The sequence below is a fragment of the Dysidea avara genome, chromosome 15, assembly GCF_963678975.1.
Source record: "Dysidea avara chromosome 15, odDysAvar1.4, whole genome shotgun sequence".
NCBI classification, from domain to species: Eukaryota; Metazoa; Porifera; class Demospongiae; order Dictyoceratida; family Dysideidae; genus Dysidea; species Dysidea avara.
In genome coordinates this window covers 2,984,646-3,012,119 of record NC_089286.1, presented here as the reverse complement: position 1 = coordinate 3,012,119, position 27,474 = coordinate 2,984,646, and the positions used below count along the sequence as shown (strand labels likewise).

Here is a 27,474-nt window from a genome sequence, read left to right as displayed (position 1 = left end):
CATGGAGCTGTTCTGAGTGGAATACAAGTTAGATAAGTGTTGTTTTTCTGTCAATTGTTGCCATTAAATATATGCAAAGTATTGCAGAATGTTCACTTCTTTTAGTTTTAGCTTCGCCAAGTTCGCAAGTTTTTTTCTATTCCAGCCAAAAAGTGGTGAGCAGTGTTTATTCTAGGACTGTTAGGGGGAAATCTTCCCCCCACCCCTTAAAATCTCAGACTCACCCCCTAAAATTGTGGGTGATTGTTACCCTATACTTAGGTTAGCTTGTTTTTAAAATGGCACACAAAACTTTAATATGCTCTCAGATTCAATCTCAAGAGTGTTTAATATGTAAAAATTTCCCAGGTTAAAAATTGCATATGCAACCTTAAAATGCTCTCAGATTCAGTATCAGATCATTTAATATTTAAGAGTCTCCTAGGGTACATATACAATGAGAGCCCAAGTTTACCCAGTTTCTTAAATAGTATGCTTGGTGGTGAACTACAGTATAAATTTGGCGATTTGTTTCTAAACCACCAAATTTTAATTTCGTCAATATTATTTCATACCTTGTGTTTGATAGCATTTGTTGAAATAAACCTTCATGGATAGTACTTGATTGTTCCATGATGCAAATGGGCGTGGCTTACGGACTATGCTAGTACAACTAGTACATTCGATTAGTGGGCATGGCTTCACCGTATAGCAACAGACGCGCAGTCATTGATAAACGGGTGAGGCTCTACGTATGCCTACAGACAGCAATGATCCTATAAGTGGGTGTGGTCCACGAATTAAATTGGGCTGCATGCAGCAGGACCCGGTAAAGTGGGTCAGATCCAGATCCAGTTAACGATTAGGCCAGTTGTAGACTCATGCATGAATCCATATCATTCAGCACAAAAAGGATAGTACACTACAGCATGCACACTTTATCCTTACACCACTTGAGTGCACTGCCAATTTATCTGTGAGAGCATTTTGCCAAATTAAATTTTCTCCAACTACAATTTTATAACGAATCGCCAAATATTAATTTCACAAATATTTGTTGTTATACCTCTCAGAGAGTGTAATTTTGTAAAATGGCCAAAATGGCCAGCGAATATACTGCCAGGTTAAATCTCAGAAAACCTGATTTTAAAAAAATTCCATAACCATGAATAGACCCTAATATTCAATTTGAAATAGCCTATAAGTTTCTTGGAAGACATCCACCCATGCAGTCGGTATTATACATGCAATGATAATCAATACAATATCTTAGTGATCTCACACAAATTGTTTATTGTTTAATTGATTGATATTAATAATCACTACAGTATGATGTCACAACTGAAGGCCTCACTTTTGGCTGCTTGACATGGATATTTTTTGAGTCACATTACTGTTGTAACTGAACTATTTTTATCTAGATTATCATTTCTGTACAAGTAGTCACACTATGCACATAACAATATAATTAATAATATTGTTATTTCTGCTTACACTTAAGAGTTGATTGAATTAACTTTCCCTATAGAAAATAATACTCCAACAATGAGGGATCTTAACAGATATGTTATCAAGAAACATGCTAATTTGTGGAAAGATATTGGTTTAGAGCTAGGATTAGATCTTGAACTCCTTGATGTTGTTGAGAAGGATTATCCTCATCAAAGTGTTACCTGTCTCCAAAAGATTTTGGATAAGTGGTTAAAACTAAAAGCAAATACTACATGGAAATCACTGGAAGTTACTCTCACAAATGTGACAAGAGTTAATCTTGGTCTTGATCCAGTTGAAGATATATATGGTAATGATGTTGCTTGTATGAATAGTATTGGCTTGTGTATTAATGTTGCTTGATAAATAGCATTGTATCAGTGTCACTTATTACCATAATATGTCATCTATTACCATTACCAATGATTCACCCCAATATTATTTATTAAGTAATGTATGGTAATGCTGAGAATTCATGCCACTGGTTTTACTGATAAGTAATGATCTTTGCAGCAGTTGTACATAAATAGAAATATGGTACTCAAGGATCAGGGCCCAAGGTAGTGTGTCATGTTTTATGGAAACAAGTGTTGTGCTATGCTACAGACAAGTGTGTATCATACAGTTACTCGGTTTTCATGCATCTATGACTTATGCCCAATAGAAATGCATCACGTGTTTGATGTGTAATAGTCCTCAAGATTAGACACTTTCTATACTATGTGCGTGTGAGCTAAATACAAAGCAAAAATGTTCCAGTAAACTAAATTCAACTGTATAAGTGGTATAGAAAGAGTTGAACATGGAGAGAAGGGCGTGGCTGAAAAAGAAAATTTACTGATAGCTGTTGTTACTGTGGCAACATTTGGTATTTGTGTCTAAAATGATGTATATTCATAGAGTTAGTGCAATGCACATAAATCTGTAGCAGGGAATTTTCTGCATCCACTTGTTTGTTGTGTTGAGGGTTTGGTTAGTGAGATGGCTGTGTTGAGCAGCAAATGGCTGAATGATAGGGTTTATAAACTGGTAAGGAGAAAGGTAAACTAGTGGAGCTCTGATGAAACCTTGTAGCACAGTGGTTACGGCTCTGGGTTCACACACTGGAGGTCCCTGGTTTAGTTCCTGAGAAGGCTTTTCTATGAGCAGTGCTCGAAATGACGTTCGACAACTGGACAATACACGGAATGTCTGGATAAGTTCCTATTTATCCAGACAAATTGTCCAGACACAAGAGAACTAGTGAAGATACTGCTAGCAATGGTTGCAGAAGTGTGTAGTAGCAAAGAAAACAGTGGAGAAGTTGGTGCCTGAAATGATAAAAGTCTTCAGATGATACGATAGCTGCGGTTTGAACTTGGGTTTGAAACAGCGTCTGGTGATCCCGAGCACGTGACCATGCAATAAATGTGGAGTTTGTTGTAAGTTTAATGATAAGCAGCTCTGCTCGATGCAACACTATAGGCATGCCTTTATTGAAGGCACGACCAATATTTGCGCTTTGACCATCAAGGATCACATGGCAACCAATATGTACAAGCAAGCAATGGCATTGGAAGCCAAGGAAGCAGCCAGTATCTTGATGGAATATGCACCGGTTGTAAGGGCAATGGCTCAAACCAACCTTAGCAAGGCTGCCAGGTTGAAGATTAAAGAAAAATGGATATTGCATACACAATCGCTAAAGAAAATCTTCACTATTAAAGATGGGAGTTATTTGTGAGTTTGAATTAGCTATAACTATGACTGTTTATGACCATATCACTTATCAGTGAAATAATACATTCAATAATTGTAACATTTTGTTGTGATATTATTTGTAAGATACAAATTGTCATTGTACAATAACACAAACTGATCAATTCTTGTTTCCTATCAAAATAAAATTAATCATACGTACATCTGTATATGGTAAAATGTTTGTAAGTGATTCACAGATTAAACTTACCCTTTCAAAATGCATTCAGATGTGATCTCAGACGTAACTTTAAAAATTTCCTTTGGGAGGAGAGGGGGAGGGGGCATGCCCCTAGATCCTAGAATGAGCATGCTTTGCATGCTGAAGTACATTTTGAATGTGACTGGACAACCACAATTAATGACAGGTCATTGGTGACTTTGTCCAGACATTTTGACAGCGGAATATTTTGACGCTATTTCAAGCACTATCTATGAGAATGTTAAATTTGATCTGTAATTTTTGTTTACTTTTGTATCATAGGATCAGGACTTTACAGGCCTTGTGCCTTATTTGTTTCCTGTATAATAATAATTATACAACCAAGTACTAAAGATAATAAGAAATGGGGTTAAATTACATGGTAAATATTCAAATAAATAAATAATGCCACAATTTTTTTCAGTTTTTCTGCCAGCTGTGTTCGGAACTGAGATTTCTTTACTGGAGCGCCAGTTATTTTTTCTCCCTGTCAAATATGGTGGCCTTGGTATTCCATCAGCATGTGTTTCTGCTCCAATTTTGTATACTGCATCAAGAACTCCACCAAGTGCACTGTCGACACTATCATTAACCACTCATTGTCTGAGATTGCTGCTCATGAAACTACTGTATTCTCTGCTAGATCTGATTATCCCAAGTCATGTGAGCAATGCCTTGACCAATTGTATGCAAACATTCTTCAACAATTTGATTCTTTTCATCAACGATCTATTCAAAATGCTTGTGATAACACTATGTCAGTTTGGCTATCTGTTGTATCTGTTGAACAGAATCAGTTTGACTTAACTACTAAAGAATTTTGGGATATCCTAGGAGTGAGGTATCGAAAACCTCTGTTGGTTTTTTTCCCTCCAGTTTTGATGGCTTCAACATCCTTACTTGTAAAAGAGTGGCTTAATTATTACACAATGAGGTCCGTGACTGTATTCGAGATATATCTAAAGAATCTACATGTGATGAAAATCAGTGTGCCCTTGTTACTGATCTTGGTGTATGTGGTGTGTGTCAAAGACAGTCCGAGGCCATATTTGACATGCGTGTTGTTGACACTGATGCTCGTTCTTATTTGTCTCACTCCCCACAGTCTGTTCTGAGCTCTGCAGAAAATGAGAGGCAGAGAAACTATACTTTTGCTTGTAGTGCGTAGGGCAAGTTTTACTCCACTTACTTTGTCTTCTGTGGATGGTCTTTGTGGCCCACATTTTCTGAAACACCTAGCTTGTTGCCTTTCTTAAAAGTTCAGCAGTAGTTACGATTAGCTGTTACATTAATTATTACATTAATTAAAGTAATTTAATTAACTAATTAAATTTAATTAATTTCTTTTAACTCTAATTGGCTGGTAATTTTAGCTGCTTTTTTAATTGTCATTTTTTGTTACATTTCAGTATTCAGACAAAAAAAATACGTCTTGTTAAGTTCCTCATGCAGTATACGTATTTCTATAATAATAAAAAATAAGGAACTGATAAGCAGCAGGATTAGATGGAATTCATTTTTTGGATCAAGCATTCTACTGCTTTACAAAGTAGATTGGCTGTACAAATACAGAACACCCTTGATGGTGAAATTATTCTTGAGTGGCTGGTACTTGGAAGAACAGTTTTGGTCATGAAGAATAAGGACATTGGTCCCATCTCAAGTTGTAAGTAATTACCGCCCTAGAACATGTTAATTACATCTATTTTGCCCAATGAAGTCTTATATCATCTAGATGCTTAGTATAGTTAGCCGTGGGAGTAGAAGGGTGCAAAAAGAGGTGTAAGGGTACAAAGGACCACCTGTTGGTGGACAAGCTGGTGATACATATTACTACAAGAAACTGACAGAATCTGAGGATGAATTGGATAGATTATTGCAAAGCATATGACTCGGTACCCCACTCTTGGCTCCTTGAAGTGTTGAGAATGTACAAAGTAGCTGATAATGTGCGTAACTTTCTGTATCTATGTGGCCTTACTCTGAGTGACAGACTATTGGGTTATGTCAACAGTAGACATGGTATCTTTCAGGGGGATTCTTTATCCCTTTATTTTTTGTTATATGAGCTTGTTTCCACTCACCAGTGTATTATGTGATCATCATAAGGGATTTGTTGTGCATGAGATTGCTGTTTCTCATCTACTTTATTTAGATGACTTGAGATTGTACATTCTAAATCAGAAGAGGATATGACCACATTAGTTAATAAGTGAGGATTTTCTCAGAATGAATTTTGTCATGCAACAATTGCTACAAAACATGGTAGACTAACTTACTGTATAAATGTTGAACTTCCTGGTGAAACCCTGTCTATTTCATCCACCCATAAGTACTTTGAAGTATTAGAAGCTGATGAGTTTCAGTATGATGTGGTAAAATCAAGAGTCATTTCAACCTACCAGCAATGATTACAGGCAATTTAAAGCCTGCAACAGCATTGGCTTAGCTGAGATGCATAGATTTAAAGTTCATCTCATTTTCACTATAATCACATGGTGATTTAATTTGCCATACATTAGTCCCAATAGTAGGAGTGCAATTAATCCCAAATCGCATGACCTTGTTTCTGTAATTGCACTGTAAAGTAGCCAATAAAATAGCGGAATAACAGAAGCCTTTTAAGTGCAACAAGAAAGTGATATAATGAATAGCCAATCAAATAAGCTGACAATAGAAGCCTATTAAGTGCAACATATGTAGTCATTTTGAGTAGCCAATCAGAATTGCTGACACGTGAAGCCTTTTAAGTGCAACAGCAAATGATGTGATACAAAGAAGGATGATGCAATCACCTGGTAGAAGTTAATGGCCACATAGAACAGGATAGATGTGTACTACAAACCACGAAGGGTGGTCACTATGTGGTTAGTAGGCAATCACACGCATTTTCGTGCAATTGTGGAATAATTGTACTCGTAACAGCCAAAATTGCACTCAAATGTGTGTGATTACCTATACTAATTATTTGCATCACATCAATCACACTCATGCTTTATCCAATGTACCTCAAATTCGGAGGGTTATATGGTTATGTTTAACCCTCTTTTATTTTTGTATTAACTGACAGCATAGCACATGATTTACTGTTAATGGTGAGTAACACATGCATGATTTATAATTAATTAGAAATAACCACTGTGATTTGTTTTCAAGACAGAAATTTTAGAAATTAGTCAATATTTGTTGTAAAGCATCAAGGTACATTCCTTCTTAAAATCCAACTAGGTATAAAGAAATTTATGATGTGACAATCTGAAACCCAAACATATGTACATAGCAACAATTCAATTGAGATATCTTTATAGAATGGCTACCTCAGAATAATACACATATGCAAAAATGGCAAGTAAGTTTAAATTATGTCTGACACCGGGAAAGTAGGTATTATCAGCCACCATGAGATTTCAGATACAATGAAAAGCAATGCGAGCCAATCATTTATGGCACTATTATGAAGACCTATGACTATAACTTCCATATATGTATAAAATTTGAAAGGATTTGGTTATATCCTGTGGTTGTTGTGACCTTCGAAAGCCACTGTCCAAAAAATCATTGCTCAGACAAAGAAGTATTCATTTGGACACCTTTATCTCTACCCTTCCCATGCAACTTACAGGGGTGTATTTAGGGAGGGGTTCCTGGGGTTCTGGAAACCCTCTTTGAAATGTAAGACTATAATTCTATAACTTGAAATTTTAAATACGGTGTAGTTTATAAAATCCATGAAAAGATGAATTTTTCTAAAATTTTCAAGCATTTTAATGCTCAAAATCTGGCTGTGCCCCAGACTCTTACATCTGTACATATAACTCACTACCACTAAAATCTGGAAACCACCTTGAAATATCTTGGACGTGCCCCTGACTTATTGTGTGGTAGTAATTGGTAAAGTTATCCTTGAGCTGCTATCCCATGATGTAAGCAGATTAGATTTGTATCTGTAAATATTGCCTGTTTCCCAGATATGGTAACTTGATGAATCATCATTGCTCAAATTTATATCTGAACTTATTTGAGATGTGCGAGGTCAACTATAAATTGAAACAGTATATAGAAGGTTACCACTGCCTAATCATTTCAGTGACTGTTCTGTTAGAATAATGCACTCCTTGCTGTTAGAACCATAAGCCGCCAGTGTGATCCTGTTGTGAGTTAGTTGCTACTGTCAACAGATGGTAGTTGTTTTGGTAAGGTGTGCAGGGTTTCATGGATTCTCCTATAAGCCTTATAATTGGTCCATGTTCAGAACACTTTTCTAAACACTACTTAGTACTGCATGTTTTACTAAGATAGCTTGGAGGTAGGAATTCTTGGGGTTTTCAGTATTCTGTGGAAGCCACAAGAATTTCAACAGGCTCCTAGGCGAAAGACCTGCACTTTCACACCCTGAGCTAATCTCAGGATGGATAATGAGGGAAGTGGAGTTACCTAAGTCTCCCAAATGAGACTTCCTGTGGTGCACTTATTCCCCCATACCCCCATTAGAAGTCTGAATTGAGAAATTCCAGGCTACACTTTAAGTAGTCTATTTTGTTGGGTTCTAAGCTAGTCCCGTGTCCAGACCCCTTTGTTATTGTCTTAAGATAATGTTTTTAATTGCCAGTACCAAAGGGAGGGAGTTAGGGAGGGATAAACAGCCTTGCCATGCCTTTTGACACTTTTCTATGTGCTTTTTGTCCAATGCCCCTTTGTTGTCGTACATGTGGTCCTTACTAGCAGTTAACTTTGCAATCATTAATATCATGCAGCAAGTTAGTAATAGTGGTGTACGATATAGGATATTTTCCTATCACGATTATTGCACACGACATATCACGATCAAGACACACGGTAGTGTGTCGTGCGGCCCAAGAAGCCGGCGCGCCACACCGTGAGTATATTGACAGGAAGAAAGAAAACGTGATTTTCACACTTTTGTATCTCGGTGATAGCTTATCCGATTGAAACCCAATTTGCTGCAGAGTTGCCCGCCAGCTAGGGGAGTCTACATTCCAAATTTGAAGGAAATAACTCAAGCCATTTCCGAGATATGAGTGGCCAAAGTTTTGTTTTTTTTCTTCGTTTTTTTTTTCTTCTTCGTCTTTTCACACAATTGCAAAAATTGCTATAAAACGCAAACGCGTGCTCCGATCGCCTTGCAATTTGGCACACAGAAAGGGAGTCCAAAGACGAATCCTAGCATCAAATTTGGTGCACATCCGATGACTGGTTCAGGAGTTATGACCGATTATTCGCGTAAAACAAGATCGATTTGTTGTCACGCCTACAGGGTAAACCGCTTCATGGAATGAGTTGAAAATTGCTATGTAGATGGAGTAACCATCGTAGGAGTGCCTTTTGGTGGTTTGAAAGGAATCGAGATTAAGACCACGGAGATATGACACAAAACCCAACCTGTGTCACAATTATGCGATTGATTTTTAGTAATAAAAAAGTATTAGTTTTTACGCCTACTAGGCAAACCGCTAAGAGCAATGAGCTGAAAATCGGTTTATAGCTGGAATAATCTTCATAGAAAGTCCTTGCAGTAGTACAGAAGAATAGGATTACCAACCACTGAGTTATGATTCGAAAGCCAACTCCGTGTAGCAAATGCGAGATCGAGATACTCTAATAGAACAGTCACCCTAATAGAGCATTCAGCTAATTTATTTACTCCATTATAGAATTCTATTACATTACAAGCTATTCTGTAGGGCTTCAGCTGCAAACAGTTAATCTTATAGACAGTTCAGCAAGAAGCAAGTCACCCTGTGGAGAATTAAGCTACAATTATATCACTGTAGAGATTCAGAACATTACAAGTCACACTGAAGAGAGTTCAGCTATAAACAAGTCATACACCCTGTAGAGAGTTCGCCTACAATTAAATCACTCTCTAGAGGATTCAGCTACACACAAGTCACTGTGCAGAGAGTTCAGCTACAAACAAATTACCCTGTAGAGAGATCAGCTACAAACAAAACACTTTGCAGAGAGTTCAGCTACAAACAAATCAATCTTTAGAGTGATCAGCAACAAACAAATCAACTTGTAGAGAGATCAGCTAGAAACAAATGAACCTGCCGAGAGATCAGTTACAAACAAATCAGCTTGTAGAGAAATCAGTTACACGCAAATCAACCTGTAGAGAGATAAGCTAGAAACAAACCACCCTGTAGAGAGTTCAGCTACAAAGAAATCACCACGTAAAGAGTTCAGCTGCAAACAAATCACCCTATAGAGGGATCAGCTAAAAGAAGTCACCTTGTAGAGAGTTCAGCTACAAAGAAACCATCATGTAGAGAGTTCAGCTACAAAGAAACCACCATCGATGTAGAGAGTTTAGCTGCAAACAAATAACCTGTAGAGAGTTCAGCTAGAAACAAATCGCCCTGTAGAGAAATCAGCTAGAAGAGGCCGCCTTGTAGAGAGTTCAGCTACAAAGAAACCATCCTGTATATAGTACAACTATATTTTAAGTCACCCAGTAGAGAGATCAGCTGCTAAAAAATATCCTGTGGGGAATAATGGGCATGTAATGAATATATGTATATAATTTGTATAATTACTAATAAAATCAAAAATAATTGAAGTATTAAAAATCTTCTGTAAGTTCTTTCTTCTTCCTGTGATAAATAAAAAAACACATGGGTTAAAAAAGCCCCAAATCCAGCCATAGGCTGGCTTTGCAGTATACAAATACAAAAAGAAGTGATATCTAATCAAAAACAGCCAAGCTGTAAAAAAGGTGCGGCCCCCAAAAAGGCCATGGTGAAAAAAGATGTGAAATCCAAGGTGGCGGCCAAGAAATGGCTGTGATGGTAGGTTAATGGTAAAAATTTTAATAACGAAAATTCAGGTGAATTTTGTGTCACTTGGTCTTGGCACCAAATTCACCTGAATTGTCATTATTAAATTTTTTACCATTAAGGCCACTCCAAATAAATTCTCTGTTTCCCAACCTGGACACTGGCATATTCGCATGCGGGCGGGCGGTCCATTTCCATTTTTCATTATAAGATTGGCTAGCCTTTCAAGCCATTATTTTCCTGGAACAGCCAAAAAGGCTGCATAAAAGCATCCTTGAACTTGTTCCTTCCTTAGTAAGTTGCAAAAATAACACAAACGCGACGTTTGTGCTGACTTGATAGCACTGCTGACACGTGAGCTGACACTGTTTCAAGATAGCTTTTACTGAGTCTATCAGTATGCAAGAATAACCGGAAAATAATGGAAGAATGCGGAATAATAGAATATTTAGAGCTGGCAGTAACCAGATGCGGGTGGTGGATGGGAAACAGAGAATTTATTTGGAGTGGCCTAACCTACCATCACAGCCATTTCTTGGCCGCCACCTTGGATTTCACATCTTTTTTCACCATGGCCTTTTTGGGGGCCGCACCTTTTTTTACAGCTTGGCTGTTTTTGATTAGATACGATATGTGACCGGATTTGCAAAAAGGTACCTTTTCCACACATTTGACATACCAGCAAATGAAATGTCATAACTGTTGACTCCTTGCACTGATTGACTTTCTTTTTGTATCAAAATGTAGCCACATAATGTAGGCACACTCATGGAAAATTACAGATACGTGCTTGCAGTGATACAAAAGTTACAAAGTTTGAAAGTTAAAAAAATGGGTCAAATTTTATGTGTGAAAAAGGTACCTTTTCGCAAATCCGGTCACATATAGCGTAAGTGACCTATTATCAAATGGTACCTATTATCAAACATAAAAATCACGTAACGTATTCGGAAGTTTACAATTTTATTCCGCGTACTCGTAAGGTGTTTATATGGAGAATTCCAATAGTGTAGCCTATTCTTAATGAGCTTTCCATCCTTTAGAGTTTATGTGTGGACATCACAGCAGTCTTGATACTCATCACCACTGACGAAGAAATAAAGAAAAAGAACACAGGAATCGCCGTGAAAGAAGTACAACTCAAGCGTGACTTTGGTGGCGGAATTGGGCTTACTGTTTGTCATTTACCTGAGTAAAAGATGTATCCACGAAGACTGTACAGAAGGGGCTGTTGTAAACAAGGATAATAAGACTGTGTTATTGGTCGTAATGTGCTGATTTTTCACTGTACGCATTTTACACTAAACGATTCGCTGTTGTAACTCACAAGTTATTGTTATTGTTATTAGCGCTTTACAGTGACCAGCACTGAAGGTCTGACAGCAACAAGTGCTGCAGCCTTAGGATTACCAGTGCATGCTTGTATCAAAACTATACTTCAGTTACAGTATCATGGTACTTCAGATAACACGTTGATATAATAGTTAAGAGTGTGTAGGGTGCACTGAAGACACCACAGTAGAAAAGGTACAAAATGTTCGATAATTGATTAACGTAAATTAATGGGCGTTCGATAATAGGTATCGGTGTTCGATAATTCATATTTTACGGAATGCAGAAATCCACTCATAACACGGACACTATAATCGGATACTATTACTCAAACTTACGTGAGGTATTCTACAAGAAAGGCGCTACCTCCTGGTTAAAAGTCGAGGTTGATACTACTTTCCTGGAGATATTTATGAAGTAAAGTATAAACTTTGTTCGATAATCGGTCACTTACGCTATCAAGACACACGGCCCAAGAAGCCGGCGCGCACACCGTGGGTATATTGACAGGAAGAAAGAAAACGTCATTTTCACACTTTTGTATCTCGGTAATCCCTTATCCGATTGGAACCAAATGTGCTACAGAGTTGCCCGCCAGCCAGGGGAGTCTACATTCCAAATTTGAAGGAAATCGCTCCAGGAAGCGAGATACGAGCTGCCAAAGTTTCGATTTTTTTTTCTTCGTGTTTTCGTACACTTGCAAAAATTGCTATAAAACGTAAACGCGTGCTCCGATCGCCTTGACATTTGGCACACAGAAAGGGAGTCCAAAGGCGAATCCTAGCATCAAATTTGGTGCAAATCCGATGAATGGTTCAGGAGTTATGACCGATTATTCGCGTAAAACAAGATCGATTTGTTGTCACGCCTACAGGGTAAACCGCTTCATAGAATGAGTTGAAAATTGTTATGTAGATGGAGTAACCATCGTAGGAGTGCCGTTTTGTGGTTTGAAAGGAATTGAGATAAAGACCACGGAGATATGACAGGACATGACTAAAACACGGAACGGACTGGGAAAACGGACTAGCAAACGGACTGAGAATAACTTGCCTGAAAACGTTTTTTGGCCATAGAAATTCACTGTCTAGCTGCTAGAAAGACGCAACAACAACCTGAAACAAACCTCTGAACTCGATGTCGAAGTGTGCTCAAGCCGATATTAAGCCCTGCGCTTAGAGATAGTCTGAAATCAAATTCATTTTTTGTTTAATTAAAAGCGCACTTTCGTTTCGCATGTGTAAACAAGACAAGACACAAGCTTTAAGCCTGTTAAGACACTATGTTACTTGGTATTCATGGTCTGGTTAATTGCTGCAATTAGTTTGACGGCGGATCTTCAGTTTGACAGGTGACAGGTAGGCTTCGTGGTGGAACCACGTTGTATTTAATCAGCTGGCAAGGCACTGGCTACTACTAATACAGTCTGTGTTATTTTGTTTGTTTAAACTGTAGCTAACCGACAACTTCGCTGTCACAGGCGCTCACACTGGCAGACTGGCGCTTTGTAAATTATCCCAGGGTTTAATCATAGTGGCGGCTTGAGCACACGTGTAGAGGTTTGTTTAAGGCTGTTACTTGTTATATTCTCTGTAGCAGCGATTTAGTGAGTTTCTATGGCAAAAAAAAACGTTTTCAGGGAAGTTCTTTCCAGTCCGTTTGTGAGTCCGTTTTCCCAGTCCGTTCCGTGTTTTAGTCATGTCCCAGCGATTTTCAAAGCATTACCCCAAGTGGTTTATCTGATAGGCGTGGCAAGCATAATAATAATAATTACATAACCAAGTAATAATAATAAGTGACGTCATAAATAATTAATTAATGTACAGCGAAACTACTTAGCACACACACAAATGCTCACCGGGATTGTGTTAGACGATAGTAAAACAGGAAAAATAAAAATGGATTTTTTCTTCCGTCCATTCGTTATTGAATAGAGTTTTCCATATAACGCCATCCCTTTTCAGTACCTGACGACCAGTAACTCGTTAGTTACCACTCGTAAAACCTGTTTGCGTGCCCAGTAACCAGTAAGGCCGGTTTGTAGCTCATAGCAACCAATTCAAATGCGCTGCGCCGCCTGCACGTTAAACAAGGCTCTTGAGGGAAAGCACTATTATTGGTGGAAACAACAATGTTTTCTTTCTTGGAGGTTAGTTCTATGTAATGTACTCCAACTAATACTATACTGCAGGTAGTTTTTAGGGTATTCCATTTGAGAATTAAAATGCGCAAAAGCATTAGAATACACTTACGAGATTTTAGCCTATAGTCAGTAGGGGAAAAGTCTTATTATTGGGCCAAATTTACAAGTTTGTGCTACTGTCAAATCACTGATACTACGCTGTGTGGTCTGTTATTTAGTGACTAGTCCATAAGTGGCGACTTACTATTTGTATCATTCAAGGTAGCATTGTTTAGCTAAAAGGTAAATTTCTATCGGCCAAAAGACTGTTTACTATGCTCAGGATTGAGTAAGGGGCACCAAGAAATAGTTTGTCATGTAGCAGTCATTCTTATAAGACTTGTTTGTGTTTCATGTGTATGCAGCTTCTGTAGACATATCAGTACTGTGCATGTTGTACACTAACGATGCAGTCACACGTGTCATAAGATAAATAATATGCTTTGAACATTTGCCTTTACCATACCTTTACAGCACTGGATGTGCGACTGCTGGTCAAGACAAATCTATTGTAGATAACATGGTTTATAGCTACTATAGCAATCAAACCAAGCACTGTAATATTGTTAACACTGAGTAATAATGACTACAATAGCAGTACAAATGCAGATGTAATGAGCTATTTAATTTGTGGATGGTAGCAGTGTTAGTGGAGTATGTACTAGGATTCTGTCTTATAACAGTGCTGCCTGTTCACGTCTCAAAACAAACCCGAAGATTCACTCGCAAACAACTATAAACTTGTTGCTAACTACTCACGTAACACTAGTCTATAATATATCGTACACATACAGGATACTATAATATAATTATGTTCTGGTTAAATGTCTGTTGTTACATATAGCTTGTAATGTATGACTGTGTACAGTACATGTGTATAATAACTTACAATATGTAACCGTCTCAGCGAAAACCCGTCTAGTTCGCACAAGCATGAGTATTGAGAAAATCTAAATTTTAAAATAATTCGTAAAATTACACAAGCTACAAGAAAAACTATGCAAGTTTTTCTCGGGCTAATACTCGAAGAAGGAAGATTCAAATCAATTAAACTATACACCATCTTACTCATGGGGAGTTCGAAAATCTTTGTTTCATTTCTGTAGCCCTAATGATTTGCGTGTCACGTGAGTTTGTTTACGGAGCAGTAGACATAAACAAAGCTATTGATGTTTTTTTTTAATAAAACCGCCTTCATACGCCTATGCACAGGTGAATACAAGGCTAAAACTATACCTTAGTTGGTCTGCCAATCCATGGTGAACATTGTAAGCCAAATTCCAACTTTTTAGACTAATCCAAATGGAAGTTATGGCTACGAATGCAAGCGCCTGTAGTTTATTTTTAGTATAGTCACTGTACAAATTGATTTCCTTATTCTTCCTACTTTCTAGCGCTGTAATTCCAAAACTACTCACCACAGAAGGCTGAAACTTTGGTGAACCATTCCTTGAACTATGCATGCAGATAATGCTGAGAAATTTTAAAAAAATATTTGAAAGTTGTGCGAACTAGACTACTGAGAATAAAGCAGATGGGGTTGATAATGGTCCTATTCAGTGTCATACATGGTATTGGGGACATTAGCTTTATATAAGTTGACCATATAATATTATTATGTATGTATACTGAGAACAGAGTTGTCTGTATAGTAGCGTTGTGAACCGGTATGGAAAAACTGGTTATTAACTGGTATTGTCTTTTTCCCACTCACTTGGTAGACTTCTGCTGCCAAGTGATAACGTCATAGCATAACCTCAAAGCATGCGTAAATGCTGTGTAACAACAAAATAATATTTAGGCAATTTGCAGTTGTTAATTTGGCGAAATACACACTATTTAATTTTTATTAAATTTACTGATAAATTGGCACTACACTGTTGCACATGTTGTAGGCTGACAGATGGATGAATTTGTATCCTGAATGTTTCTTGTGCTGAAATGTTTGCCTTGCAGATTTAGTGCTCAGTCACAGCGAGCTGTCCACTGATCCTTTTCACAGGGTTAGATCACACGACGCGTAATCAAATATCTGAGTCTGACCTGGATTGGATCATGTGTGCAATGGATCAATTAGTTCACGTTGAAGTGTTTTAACATAGTCCTGCTACAAACTAGTTTTTTGTGAGCCACACCCACTTATCATGATCATGTACAGGGTGTATATCTCAAAGTAATACAGTAAACCTTTGATTTCTTTAGGATGTCATATCAAGTTACACATACAGTGTTAAGGAGTGTTGACAATGTCATCAGTGGACTGCTTATTGAAGCCAAACTACAAGGATCATTGAAACTTAATGCTGAGTAGAGACCTGACCAACTAACACATTGAAAGTGACTGTAGTTATTGCATCATCACTTCGAGATATGCATTTGTACAGGCTATACTGAAGTAGGAAGATCTCCTCTCTTTATATATTATGAACTCTTGCTAGTGGCCATGGGTTTGACTCCATGTAAACTTACAGACAGCGTCAAACATAAGATTCATGTAGACTGTAATACTATTGATAAATGTATACAAGCAGAGTCTTACAATTAGAGCAAATTTGCTAGCTTGTGTGTAAAATCACTGATATGAGCAGTCGTTCTTATAAATAAGATTTGTTCGTGTTTCATGTATACAGCTTACCTAGACATATCAGTACTGTCCATTTGGTGCATATAGGCACATATGTCAGAGAATAATAGTAGAGCTTTGAGCATCTTATTTAAAGATCACTTTCACCATACCATGCAGCAGTTTGGATGTGTGACTACTGGTTAAGACCAATCCATTGTAGATACACTTTTCTATACACTTCGTAGAACGAAATTAATTTTGTGTCTAAACATGGCTTATAGCTGCCGTAGCAATTAAACCTATCACTTTACAATTACATCGGAGTACTGATGGCTACAATAGCAGTGCTAATATAAATGTAATGAGCTAGTCATTTTGGGAGTGGGTAGCCATGTTAGTAGTGTGCATACTAAGATTCTATGATATAAACTATTGGCATATAGCTTATAATGTATGTGGACAGTATAGATCCTTGCTAATCCAAACTCCTGTAATCTGAACACTTGCTAATCCCAACAGTTGAAATGACTGTTCTATTAGGGTATTTTGAGAACAAGTGTTTGTTCTATTGTTCTATTAGAGTATTTGAATAGGGTTCTGTATATAGTCAATAATCTGAACAATTTCACTACTTTTATCAACTTGAGAACAGTGCTGTTCAGATTATTGAGGATCCACTGTTTAATAGATTGCTATAATATCCATTTTATTGTATTATTAGCTTACAATGTGTGACTGTTGTGTGTACATACAATGAAATTAAGTGATAGATAACTCCCAATCTTTCTATGATAGTTCTGTTCTGTGTTGGCTGTTCCATCTGTTGCCCTATAATTTTGATAGCATACTTTAACATTGTTACGAAGTTGTACTGAGCTTTCAGTGTCTTTGTATTGGTACTGGTGACATCAACTTTATAATATGACCATGTATTTTGTGTATGTACACTATGCACATGGCTTTCCCCTTGTTATCTGTACAATGGTCCTTCTATAATTTAAATTCATTAAATAATGGAAAGTTAAAACTGATTGATTTATATACAGAATTCCATTCAAATACTCTAATAGAACATACAGTGAACAAAATACTCTAATAGAACAGTCACTACTGTTTGAATAACAAAACATTTGGGTATCGATGGCCGAACATTAAAGGGACCACTGCACTGGGGCATGTGTGACCTATTAGAGTATTTCGTCATTTAGTGAACATTCTATTAGAAAAAGTGTATGTTTTATTAGAGTAGTTGAACGTAAATCTATATAAACAAATGGTCTTCATTTATTTGAACAAATTCACTTAACTGGATGCTTTTAATGTTGAACTGAAACAGATGTTCGGATAATGGAAATCCTACAATACTTATTATACATCACAATTAGACAAAGCAAATACAAGTTGTTTTATATATTAACAAATTTACTTGGTTATGTGTGACCCGGTCCTAGTAATAATAATAATAAAATTAAAAAATTAAAAATTAGCTAATCTCGATTGCGTAATTGTTACACACTGTTGATTTTTTTGCTGTATCTTCCTGGTTTTTAGCTCGATTTCTTTCAAACCACAAAAGGTTTGAGGTTCAATAGTTAACCTATTCACCCACCGATTTTCAGCTTCTTCCCATACGCGGTTTACCCTGTAGGCGTGACAACATATTGGTGTTATTTTTCGTGCATAATCGCTCATAACTCTTTGCCTGTTTATGGTATTCCAGCCAAAGTTGGTACCAAGATGCGCCTTTATACCCCCCTTCTGTGTGCCAAATTGCAAGGCAATCGGATAACGCGTTCGCGTTTTATAGCAGTTTTTGTAAGTGTGCGAAAAGAGGAAGAAAATAAGAAGAAAAAAAAAACGAAGAAACTAAGCCAATTTTTGAAGTCGCATATCTCAGGAATGCCTGAAGCGATTTCGCTCAAATTTGGAATATGGAGTACTGAAGTTGGAGGGAATGTACACAGCAAAATTTGTCTTGTTTCATCAAGGCAGCACAGAGCTACGGAGGTGCGAAAATTGCGTTTTCTTTCTTCCTGTCAATATACTCACGGGGTTGCGCGCCGGCTTCTTGGGCCGCACGACACACTACCGTGTGTCTTGATCCAGAAAGTAACCAGTAAGCAGATCTCTAATAACATAGCCATGAAGCGTGCAGACTGTATTAGGGATAGATCCCTAAAAACTCAACAATAACACCGGGTTGGTACATTTTTTCCTAATTGTTTGGCCAGACATGAACAGAATTAATTTATTTCTGCCGAATTTTTAGGGAATCTACGGTAATAAACAAGTACACAAAAAATTTGAAATTTTCAACTAGAGTAGGGACCGCAGCAGATCAATGAAAGTACTGAAATAAGCTGGAGTAGCATATGATATTAAATCACAGTAAAACAATAAGAAGTATTATATCCTTATTGTGCATTTCCATTATGATATCTTGAGCACAGTAGGGATGTGAAGTGTCCATTACGCTTCATTGTCAGCTATGTTCAACCTGTTACACAGCAGTATGAATCAAGAACTGTTTGAAAAGCACCTCTGCCGGGGGTGGCTGCAATTCTGAAGAATCCTGTACAAGATTTCAAATTTTTGTGATTTGGCAAGATTTCAAGCAATTTATGGCAAGATTTCAAGATTTCAGAGCATTTAAAATCTTTGATACCCAGTTATAGTATCATCATGTGATACATATTTTCAGAAATGTACAGAATTCTTCTTCGAGTTTGTATTTTCATCGCTAAGGATGCTGACGTAGCATACGTGATGCTGCAGATATGGAAGTGTACAGGAAATATACGGAACTTTACAACAATTTTCAGAGTTCAAAAGCAGTGATTTCAAAGAGGGCTCTATGAGATTTCAAGGGAGTTGTGGACTCCTCGATCTCTGCAATCAAAAAAGCTGCTATGAAAAATGTGGACAACTTCCGTTACGAAGGGAAACCATCATGTGCTACCACCAAATCAATGTCTCAACTAGTGATAGTTGGGATGTGGCAGGATAAGCTGACTCGAAGTAACATGTGCTCACAGTTTGTATTCTAATTGAACCATACTACAACTCCAATTTCAGCACACCAATATTGCCTAAATACAAATACTAATTATACTAATTACACTAGATGTGTCAGTCCTTGACATCCTCTGGGGCCAGCAAAAGCAACATCCTTGACTATTCAGCTATGTTTTTCCTGGCCTTAGTAGCTGAGCTCCTTGTAGGACAAGACTCCCGAGTGGAGTTGTCTGTAGGTACATCACTGGTGGCTGTAGTCTTGGTGGATTTCTCAGTTTCAGTTACTTCATTGGTCGACAACACCTCCAAGGAGTAGAGCTTTGCAATGGGTCTGTTTGTTGTTCCTCCGCTGTACCTGATGTTTGCTGCTCTAGTATAGCCATCTCCTCCTTGTATTAGTTGCTCTACTACTGCCATCTTCCACTTGGTTCTGGGAATGTCATCATGTACAAGTACGATGTCTCCAACCTTGATGGACTGTTCATTGTGTCCAGTTGTCCTGTGCTGCTCTCGGAGGGATGTCAAATATTCTTGTTTCCAACGATGTTGAAAGTTTCGTAGTATTTGTGTGTTCCAAGTAACTTTGGTACCTAGAGCGGCTCCAGTGGTTTCACCATAACTAGGATCATTATTATTTCACTATCATCCTTTGACTGATACGGTAAGGGTACGAGTCGATGTCCATACAGGAGATGTGTAGGAGTGAGTGGCTCAGGATCACTAACATCTGAGGAAACATAAGTTATAGGATGATCATTAAGCACTGCTTCGATTTCAGTAACTATAGTTTGTAGGCCAGTAAGTGAGATGAATGTCCTCCCAAGCATTTTCTTTAGAGTCATCTTGGTAAGGCCAATAAGGCACTCCCAGAACCCCCCATACCAGGGGACTCTCTTTGGTATAAACTTCCATGTGGTGCCTCTATTCCTTAATGTGTCTTGGACCATTGTAGAGTTCATCAACTGTTCTATCTCACTTGCAGCTGACAGATAGGTGGAGGCGTTGTGAAAAATCATAGTGGCTGGAAGGGACCTACGACTTACAAATCTGCAAAAGGCCTGCAGGAAGCTCTCTTCTGTCAGGTCACTAATTACTTCTAAGTGAACAGCTCTCGTGTTAACACAAGTAAATAGGCAGATGTAAGGCTTTTCTTCTCTGCTTCTGTTCCGCACGTACAGGGGCCCCATGAAGTCCACTCCAGTTGTGCTGAAGGGTGAAGCAAGCTGTATTCATGACTTAGGTAGTGGTGGAGGATCTGGTATTGAATAGGGCTTCCCACATGCCTTCTTACAGGTTACACAGGTTCTAAGGACACTCCTAACACATCTGCATATTGACATAATCCAGTAGCTGTGCCTCAGTGCAGTTACAGTTTGGTTTACTCCACCGTGCAGTTGAGTAACATGAGTGGCCAATACAATCAAGGGATGTCATGATGGCAGCAAGTACAGGTACTTAGTGGATTTGTCGACAGGTGCATTATGTATTCGTCCACCGCAGCGGAGGTAGTCCCTGTCATCAAGAAATAGTTGTAATTGTTGTACTAGTGGTGGGCGCTTCTTGTTACGTGAATCAGATTTCAAGTGTTGAAGTTCTTTGGGAATTTCTTGCTGCTGACAGTTGAATATCCACTTGAATTTAGCTGCATTCAATTCTTGTACACTCAGTGGTCCTGTTTGCTTGGTTGTGGAATCTCTCAGGTTAGTGATAAATCTCAATACATAGCCAGTGATACATAACAATTTAGTTAAAGTGCTGTACCTGGAAATATCAATGATCTTGTGGATGCCAATGAGCGGTTCTGTGGGATTCACTAGTACAGGTTCATCATGTTCCATGTTGTCAGTTTGCAGATGTAATGCTAAGGCCGATGGATTCCATTGTGGCCACTTGGACTCATCTGTTAGCCAAGATGGGCCGTTGGTCCAAAGTGAAGTTGACAATGCTGCACTGATAGTTCCCCTAGTTAAAAGATCAGCGGGGTTGTCTCCCGTTGGGCAATAATGCCACAGGTTAGTTGGAAATGTTTGATTGATTTCTAGTATTCGATGTGCAACAAATTATTTCAGCTTCTTTTCACTGTGGATCCAATAAAGTACAACCTGGCTATCTGTACTGAAAGGTTGTAGTGATTACTGAGTGAGTCAAGGACAAACTTTCCCAATTTTGTTGCAAAGAGGACTGCCATCAACTCAAGTTGAGGGATAGTAAGTGGTTTGATTGGGGCTACTCTGGTTTTAGCAATAACAAATGATGAGGTATTGCTGTCACTATGTAGACTACTGCCCCTTAGGCTTTCACACTCGTGTCTGCAAAAATATGAAAGTGATGTGTGGTATGATTGTCCCCTTCACTTTCTCCAGGAAAGTAACGTTGCATCTTGGTGGCTGTCATGGCATTCTGAAGGTCCATTGCAATGTCTCTTCACTTATCTGTCATCTGCTTGTCAAGCAGTTCACCCCAATTGATACATTGTTGCCATAACTCTTGCATGAGCAATTTGGTACAGATGGTTACAGGGGAGAGGATTCCAAGTAAATTATACACTCTGGCAGAATCTTGCAGAATGCTTCGTTTAGTGATAACAGAATTGTTGGTTGAATCAAGGGACTTGAGGATAAAACATATTCTGTCTTCAGTGGTGTTCCAATGTAATCCTAGGACATTTACCATTTGGTTTCCGTCAATAACTTCATTGCTCTTTGCAATGGCTTGTAGCTGCTAGCTGTTGGATGCCCAGCTCCTGAGGTTAAAGTTGGCGTCAGACATGATCTTTCTTACTTCATTAAAATATTGGATGGCCGATTCTTCAGTAGGAGATCCTGATATCACATTGTCAACGTACAAATTCTGCTGCATGTCATGCAAAACCTTGGAATTTTATTTGCTGAGGTGGAGACGTAGAGTTACGCCAAGCATGAAGGGAGAGCTAGCTGATCCAAAAAGCACTACCTTAAATTGATAAATGTCTAGTTTACTCTCGGCATCTTCTGGATTCGATAACCAAAGAAAACGAGTGAAGTTTTGGTTGCTGGTATCCAGCTTGACATGCAGGAAAGCCTTCTCAATATCGATTGACAATGTGAACTTGTGAGTGCAAAACCGTAGTAGTATGCAACATAGGTCATTAACTAAGGATAGTCCAATCTCCAAACAATCATTAAGACTAGGATAGTTGTGAGATAATCTACAGCTACGGTCATAGACTATCCTGATGGGTGTTGTCGTGGAGTCCTTGCTCACATGATGATGAGGAATGTAGTGTAATGGACCAGTAGTGGGTGGAGAATCAATTTTCTCAATAAAGCCTCTTCTCTCTTGGTCCTTGATAATGCAGTTGTATATTTGCAAAAGGTCAGGTGTTTTGATAAGACGACGTGCCAGTGCTCTTGTTCTGCATTCACAAACCTTAAAATTAGTTGGCAAGAGAGCATGGTCATTCTTCCACGGGAACTTTACAACATAAGAGCCACTGTTGTCTTGAACATTTGACTTCAGATATTCATCTGTAAACTTAACCCGTGTTTGCAGCAAAGCTGGGAGTGTTCCAGTAGATTCAATGATCCAAAACTTCTCTATGCTCTGTTCTGTGTTAGGACTGATACTGATATGAAGTGTGCTGATAACCTCATGTCCATGGTTTAAAGTGTGTAGCGGGCCAGACAAGAGATATCCTAGCTTCGATTCTACAGCAGTGGGACCATTACCCCTTGTAACATGATCCCCAACAATTTTGCAGAAGTGGTCCACACCAATTAGTACAGAGATTTCAAATGGTTTGTCTCCAGGTATAGGATGTGCCAAGGTCACATAGTGTAAATAGGGAAGCCTGTTTAGTTCAGCATGTGAAGCAGTTTGAAGTGGTGCTGCAATCCATGGTACAATTAATACTGATAGTGGTATCGATTCTCCTGTCTTAGCTACTACCATAATGGAGGCCACACTCAAACTCTGCGGGGTCATACTATCAGCGCCAAAGGGTGCTAAGGTGATACTCCCTTGTTGTGACGGTTTAACTGTAATGCATCGGCAAGCTGTTGTGAAATAAAAGAACGTTGAGCTCCTTTGTCGAACAAAATATTGGCTAGTCTTATCAGACATTACTGCAGTCACAGCTGTTTTCAACAAACAAACAAACAGAGCCACCTGGATTAAATAATACTGATGGTTGTGGATTATAAGCCAACGTTGTAGTGACTGATGTGGTTTGGTTGGAAGTCTGAGTTGTGTTGGACACCTGAGATGTGGTGACTGGGGTGTGGTTGTCTGTTTGGATTCTGCCACAACAGCTCTTGCCTGTTGACTGGGTTGACTACTAGATTGGCTGTTCACTAGAGGTGGTCTATTATTAGCATATGGTTTGCAGACGCTTGTGTGGTGTTTATGGGCGCACTGTTTACAACGACCATGGAATGTGCACTGTGCCACCCTGTGTTTTGTCAAGCAGTTAAAACAGAGCCCCTCCTTCTTAATGTATTCTAAACGTTTATGGTGGTCAATGATGACATTGCAGTTGGTGGCAGAGTGAACACCCTTACAGTAGACACATACACGGTCCTTACTAATCATGTTGGTCTTGTGGCATGGTGGCTGAGCACCAGTATGGAAGGCAGCTGTTACTGATGATGGATCAGTTAGTAATGGAGGATTGATGTAAACACTGGCTTCAAAAACTCTGATTTCTTTCAGTATGGCTTCTCTAAGATGGTAAATTGACCATTCAAATGCTGGATGATTTCTGGCTAGGTTTCGTCTAACCTCAGCTGGTAGTTTTCCAAGTATTACTGGAACAAGTAAAGCACCGTAGGAGTCTTTAGATTGTCCTAGGGCTGAGAGGCCCCTGATGTGGTTCTCTATCAAGTCATGAAATGAACGAAGGCTTGTCAGGTTGTTCAAGGGATTTGGTAATGCCAGCAAGGCCTGCATGTGAGCATTCACTACCTTCTTGGGCTGTTCAAATCGCTCCATTAATAGGGTGATCAAATGTTGGTAGTTGTCATCAGTCGATGGAAGTCCAGCAATGCATTTGGCAGCATCATCCAACACCTTGGGGGATTGGCAGCTGGGGGATTCCCATGGGGGATTGATTTGTAAAAAATTGATTTTTCTGATTGTGAATCCTATCTAAAAGACCAAAACACAATTTTATAATATGACGATATTTGGAGTATAATGGGACATGGCGTAGCATAATTGGAGCATAATATATTTAGAGCATTACTAAAAAGCATACAAAGCCATTTCAAAAGCATAATAGGCTCAGGTTCAGTTCCAGGTTCTGACTATTTGGAACAATGTTGTAGAGTAGATTTGACCAGTCCAAAGATAATTGTATATTCAACATGGATGAGTCAAACTCTGTGTTTGATTCACTAACCCATGATGGCCATATGTTACTGAATTGTTTGAGTAAGTGTTGTTAAAATGAATAATAGCTGTTTGATGGCTCCATGACAGTTCTAGTATTTTATTTTGTGTAAAATACCAAGGATTCTTTTGAAAGTCTTGTTCATTTTGCACACCACATTAGTTTGTTGCTGGTAGCGGTAACACCTAAGCACTTTATTATGAGCTCGAGCAACACTAATAAAACTATCTACATATTCGTACATATTATACAAATAGCTATAAATCATTGCCATGCTATTTGTATGGTCTCTGCTGTCATATAGCTTTGTCTCCTCCTTAGAGACATAATTTGACATAGTGTGTGACTCATTCAAGCTCAGCTCATGATACTAAACTTAGCAGCTAGCTTTGATATGTACAATTTTTGTATGTCAATTGCTCTATTGATTTGTAGTTATACTAGTCAGGGGAAGTGCAGAAGGGAGGGGGGCAGACAAGGGTGGCAGCATCCTCTGTCTAAAAGATATCGGAAGGGCTTAGTCCCCCTAAAATTATCTATAGCTGTCATTTAACAATTGTTCTGATTGTATTGCACCAAATAGCCAACTATACAAATGCTTAGTTACCTGCAATTTCAGTGAATCAACTGTATTCTATATGAATCAAGATCAATATACCCTAATAGAGCAATCACTATAATACAACACTCAACAAATATAATATTAATGTTGACTGCTAAAATCGCTCTCAGATTCAATTTTGAAATTTCCAGGAGGGAGGACAGCATGACCTGAAACTCTTTTATAGGTTCACTATATACCAATGCAAGATAAATGCCTCAAGATCTAGATACCCTAATAGAGCAGTCACCAGTCCAGCTATTGTTAAGAGTCTTTTGATAAACTGCTAAAATCACTCCCAGATTCATTCTAAGAGGGCCTAGTTTTCAACATTACCTGGGGGCGTGCCCCGACCTAGATTAGTATGCTTCACATGCAAGACATGTCATCCCATGTCATCCCCTGGATAAGCTAGCTACACCCCAGCCACTCCTAAATAAAGGTGTCTCTTCTGCCCCTGATACTGGTACACTTAATTTTGAAATGAAGTAGGGATCCAAGTGCTAAACAGTAGTGAAACAATTAAATTACCTATAACTTCATGATAAATTTGAGACCACATCCATTAATGATCTTGGCTGATTAATAACAATCGAGTACAGAGACTATACATTTACTCAAACATGATGATCACACTCCCTCATTGGTATAGCTGTATTTATAATGCTACAATATGAAATAGTCACAATGCCCCATGGTAGGTGAGGTCCAACTTGAGATACTCTAATACAACAGTCACCCTAATAGAACAGTCACACGTGTATAGCTGTATGCTATAACAAAAATTATTGAGATGAAGTAGGGATCCAAGTGATTGATGTACTGTATTTATTCGATTTGTGCCCCAGGGTACCATTATTATTTTGCCCAAAAATAAGGATAAAACTCTTCGAATAGTGCCAAACTGCTGTATTATTCAAGGGTGTACTACTAATATTTTAAACCTGCCACTGCTATAGCTATTCTAAATTGTAGTTTTATAAAGCAATCACAACATGTTGCTACTTACTTCTTCTATACAAGACCTTTCTTTCACTCAAGTCCTTGTAGCATGCCTCGTGCTATGTGGTCAATTTACTAACTAATATCCGGAATTTGGATTATGTGACAGCCATTTAAGATTTACCAGGACAATTCCTTCCTTAAATCGAGATGGAGATTAACACTAAAGGTATGAGAGCACTAGTAAAGAGTAATTACGAAAGTATAGTGTGGTACTATTCGAGGGTGTGGTACTATTAAAATTATTTTCAGAAAAAGGATAAAGACCTTTGAATAGTACTGCACTATGGTACTATTCAAAGATGCTGCACAAATTGAGTAAATACGGTATAATTAAGGTAAAACAAGAGATTAATTGCAACATAACTCTGTGAGAAATCTCTGTTATAACAATTATTTTGTTCAATGTCAAAGTAGGGATTTTCCAACTGAGTTATGTTGTAATATCTTCATCCCAACTTGGATCCCTACTTCATTTAAAAATTAATGAATGTACTAGTTATTATTATAGCATACAGCCTTACACATGTGACTGTTCTATTAGGGTGACTGTTGTATTAGAGTAACTCAGCCAGATCTCGCTTACCACAGGGCATGGTCACTATTTCATATTTTAGCATTATAAATATAGTTATACCAATGAGAGAGTGTGGTCATCATGTTTGAGTAAATGTATAGTCTCTGCACTCGATTGTTATTAATCAGCCGAGATCAATAATCGAAGTGGTCTCAAAATGTACATGGTCTCAAATTTATCTAGATACCTACCGGATGTTCAGTACCTCTTACAGTAATGTAAGCACTTTAAGTAATTCTGTGGAGCCTAAATAATGTGCTGCTCACAAAAAGTGTTGATGTGGAAAATTAATCCCTTAATATGGTTTCATTGCATGAAGTATGAAGACCAGCTTGATTGAAGAAAAAGGAAAGACAAGGTGCAGATGGCACACACTTGTCAGAACCCCAAAAAGCACATCCCACTGGTAAGTGTGCTATTATGGCATAAAATGGTGGCCCTGTGCTGTTTTGTTTGGCCTCCGGCCTTGCAACTGTGGGTCAGGCTGGCAGATGAAAACTAGATTTTTTAAATGGCTACCTACAAGTGTTTTCTTATTGTTTTTTCCATGCTGTTACATAGAAGGACTACTATTGTTTGTAAAGGATTTTCATTGCATAAAATTAAATGTCTTTAAATGAATTTT

At 38.2% G+C, this 27,474-nt stretch overlaps 1 protein-coding gene across 2 annotated transcripts in view; it reads left to right on the top strand.

Annotated features, from left to right (window-relative positions):
• The window catches only part of LOC136245477 (uncharacterized), a 113,994-nt gene that overhangs the window by 9,955 nt on the left and 76,565 nt on the right, over window positions 1-27,474 (top strand). The window contains exon 3 of one of the 2 annotated variants that reach the window (XM_066037019.1): window positions 1,508-1,780. In XM_066037019.1, the coding sequence (XP_065893091.1) occupies window positions 1,508-1,780 (273 nt within the window). Of the gene's footprint in view, window positions 1-1,507; window positions 1,781-13,500; window positions 13,688-27,474 lie in introns of those variants that run through there. The other variant, XM_066037020.1, reaches the window with a different exon arrangement.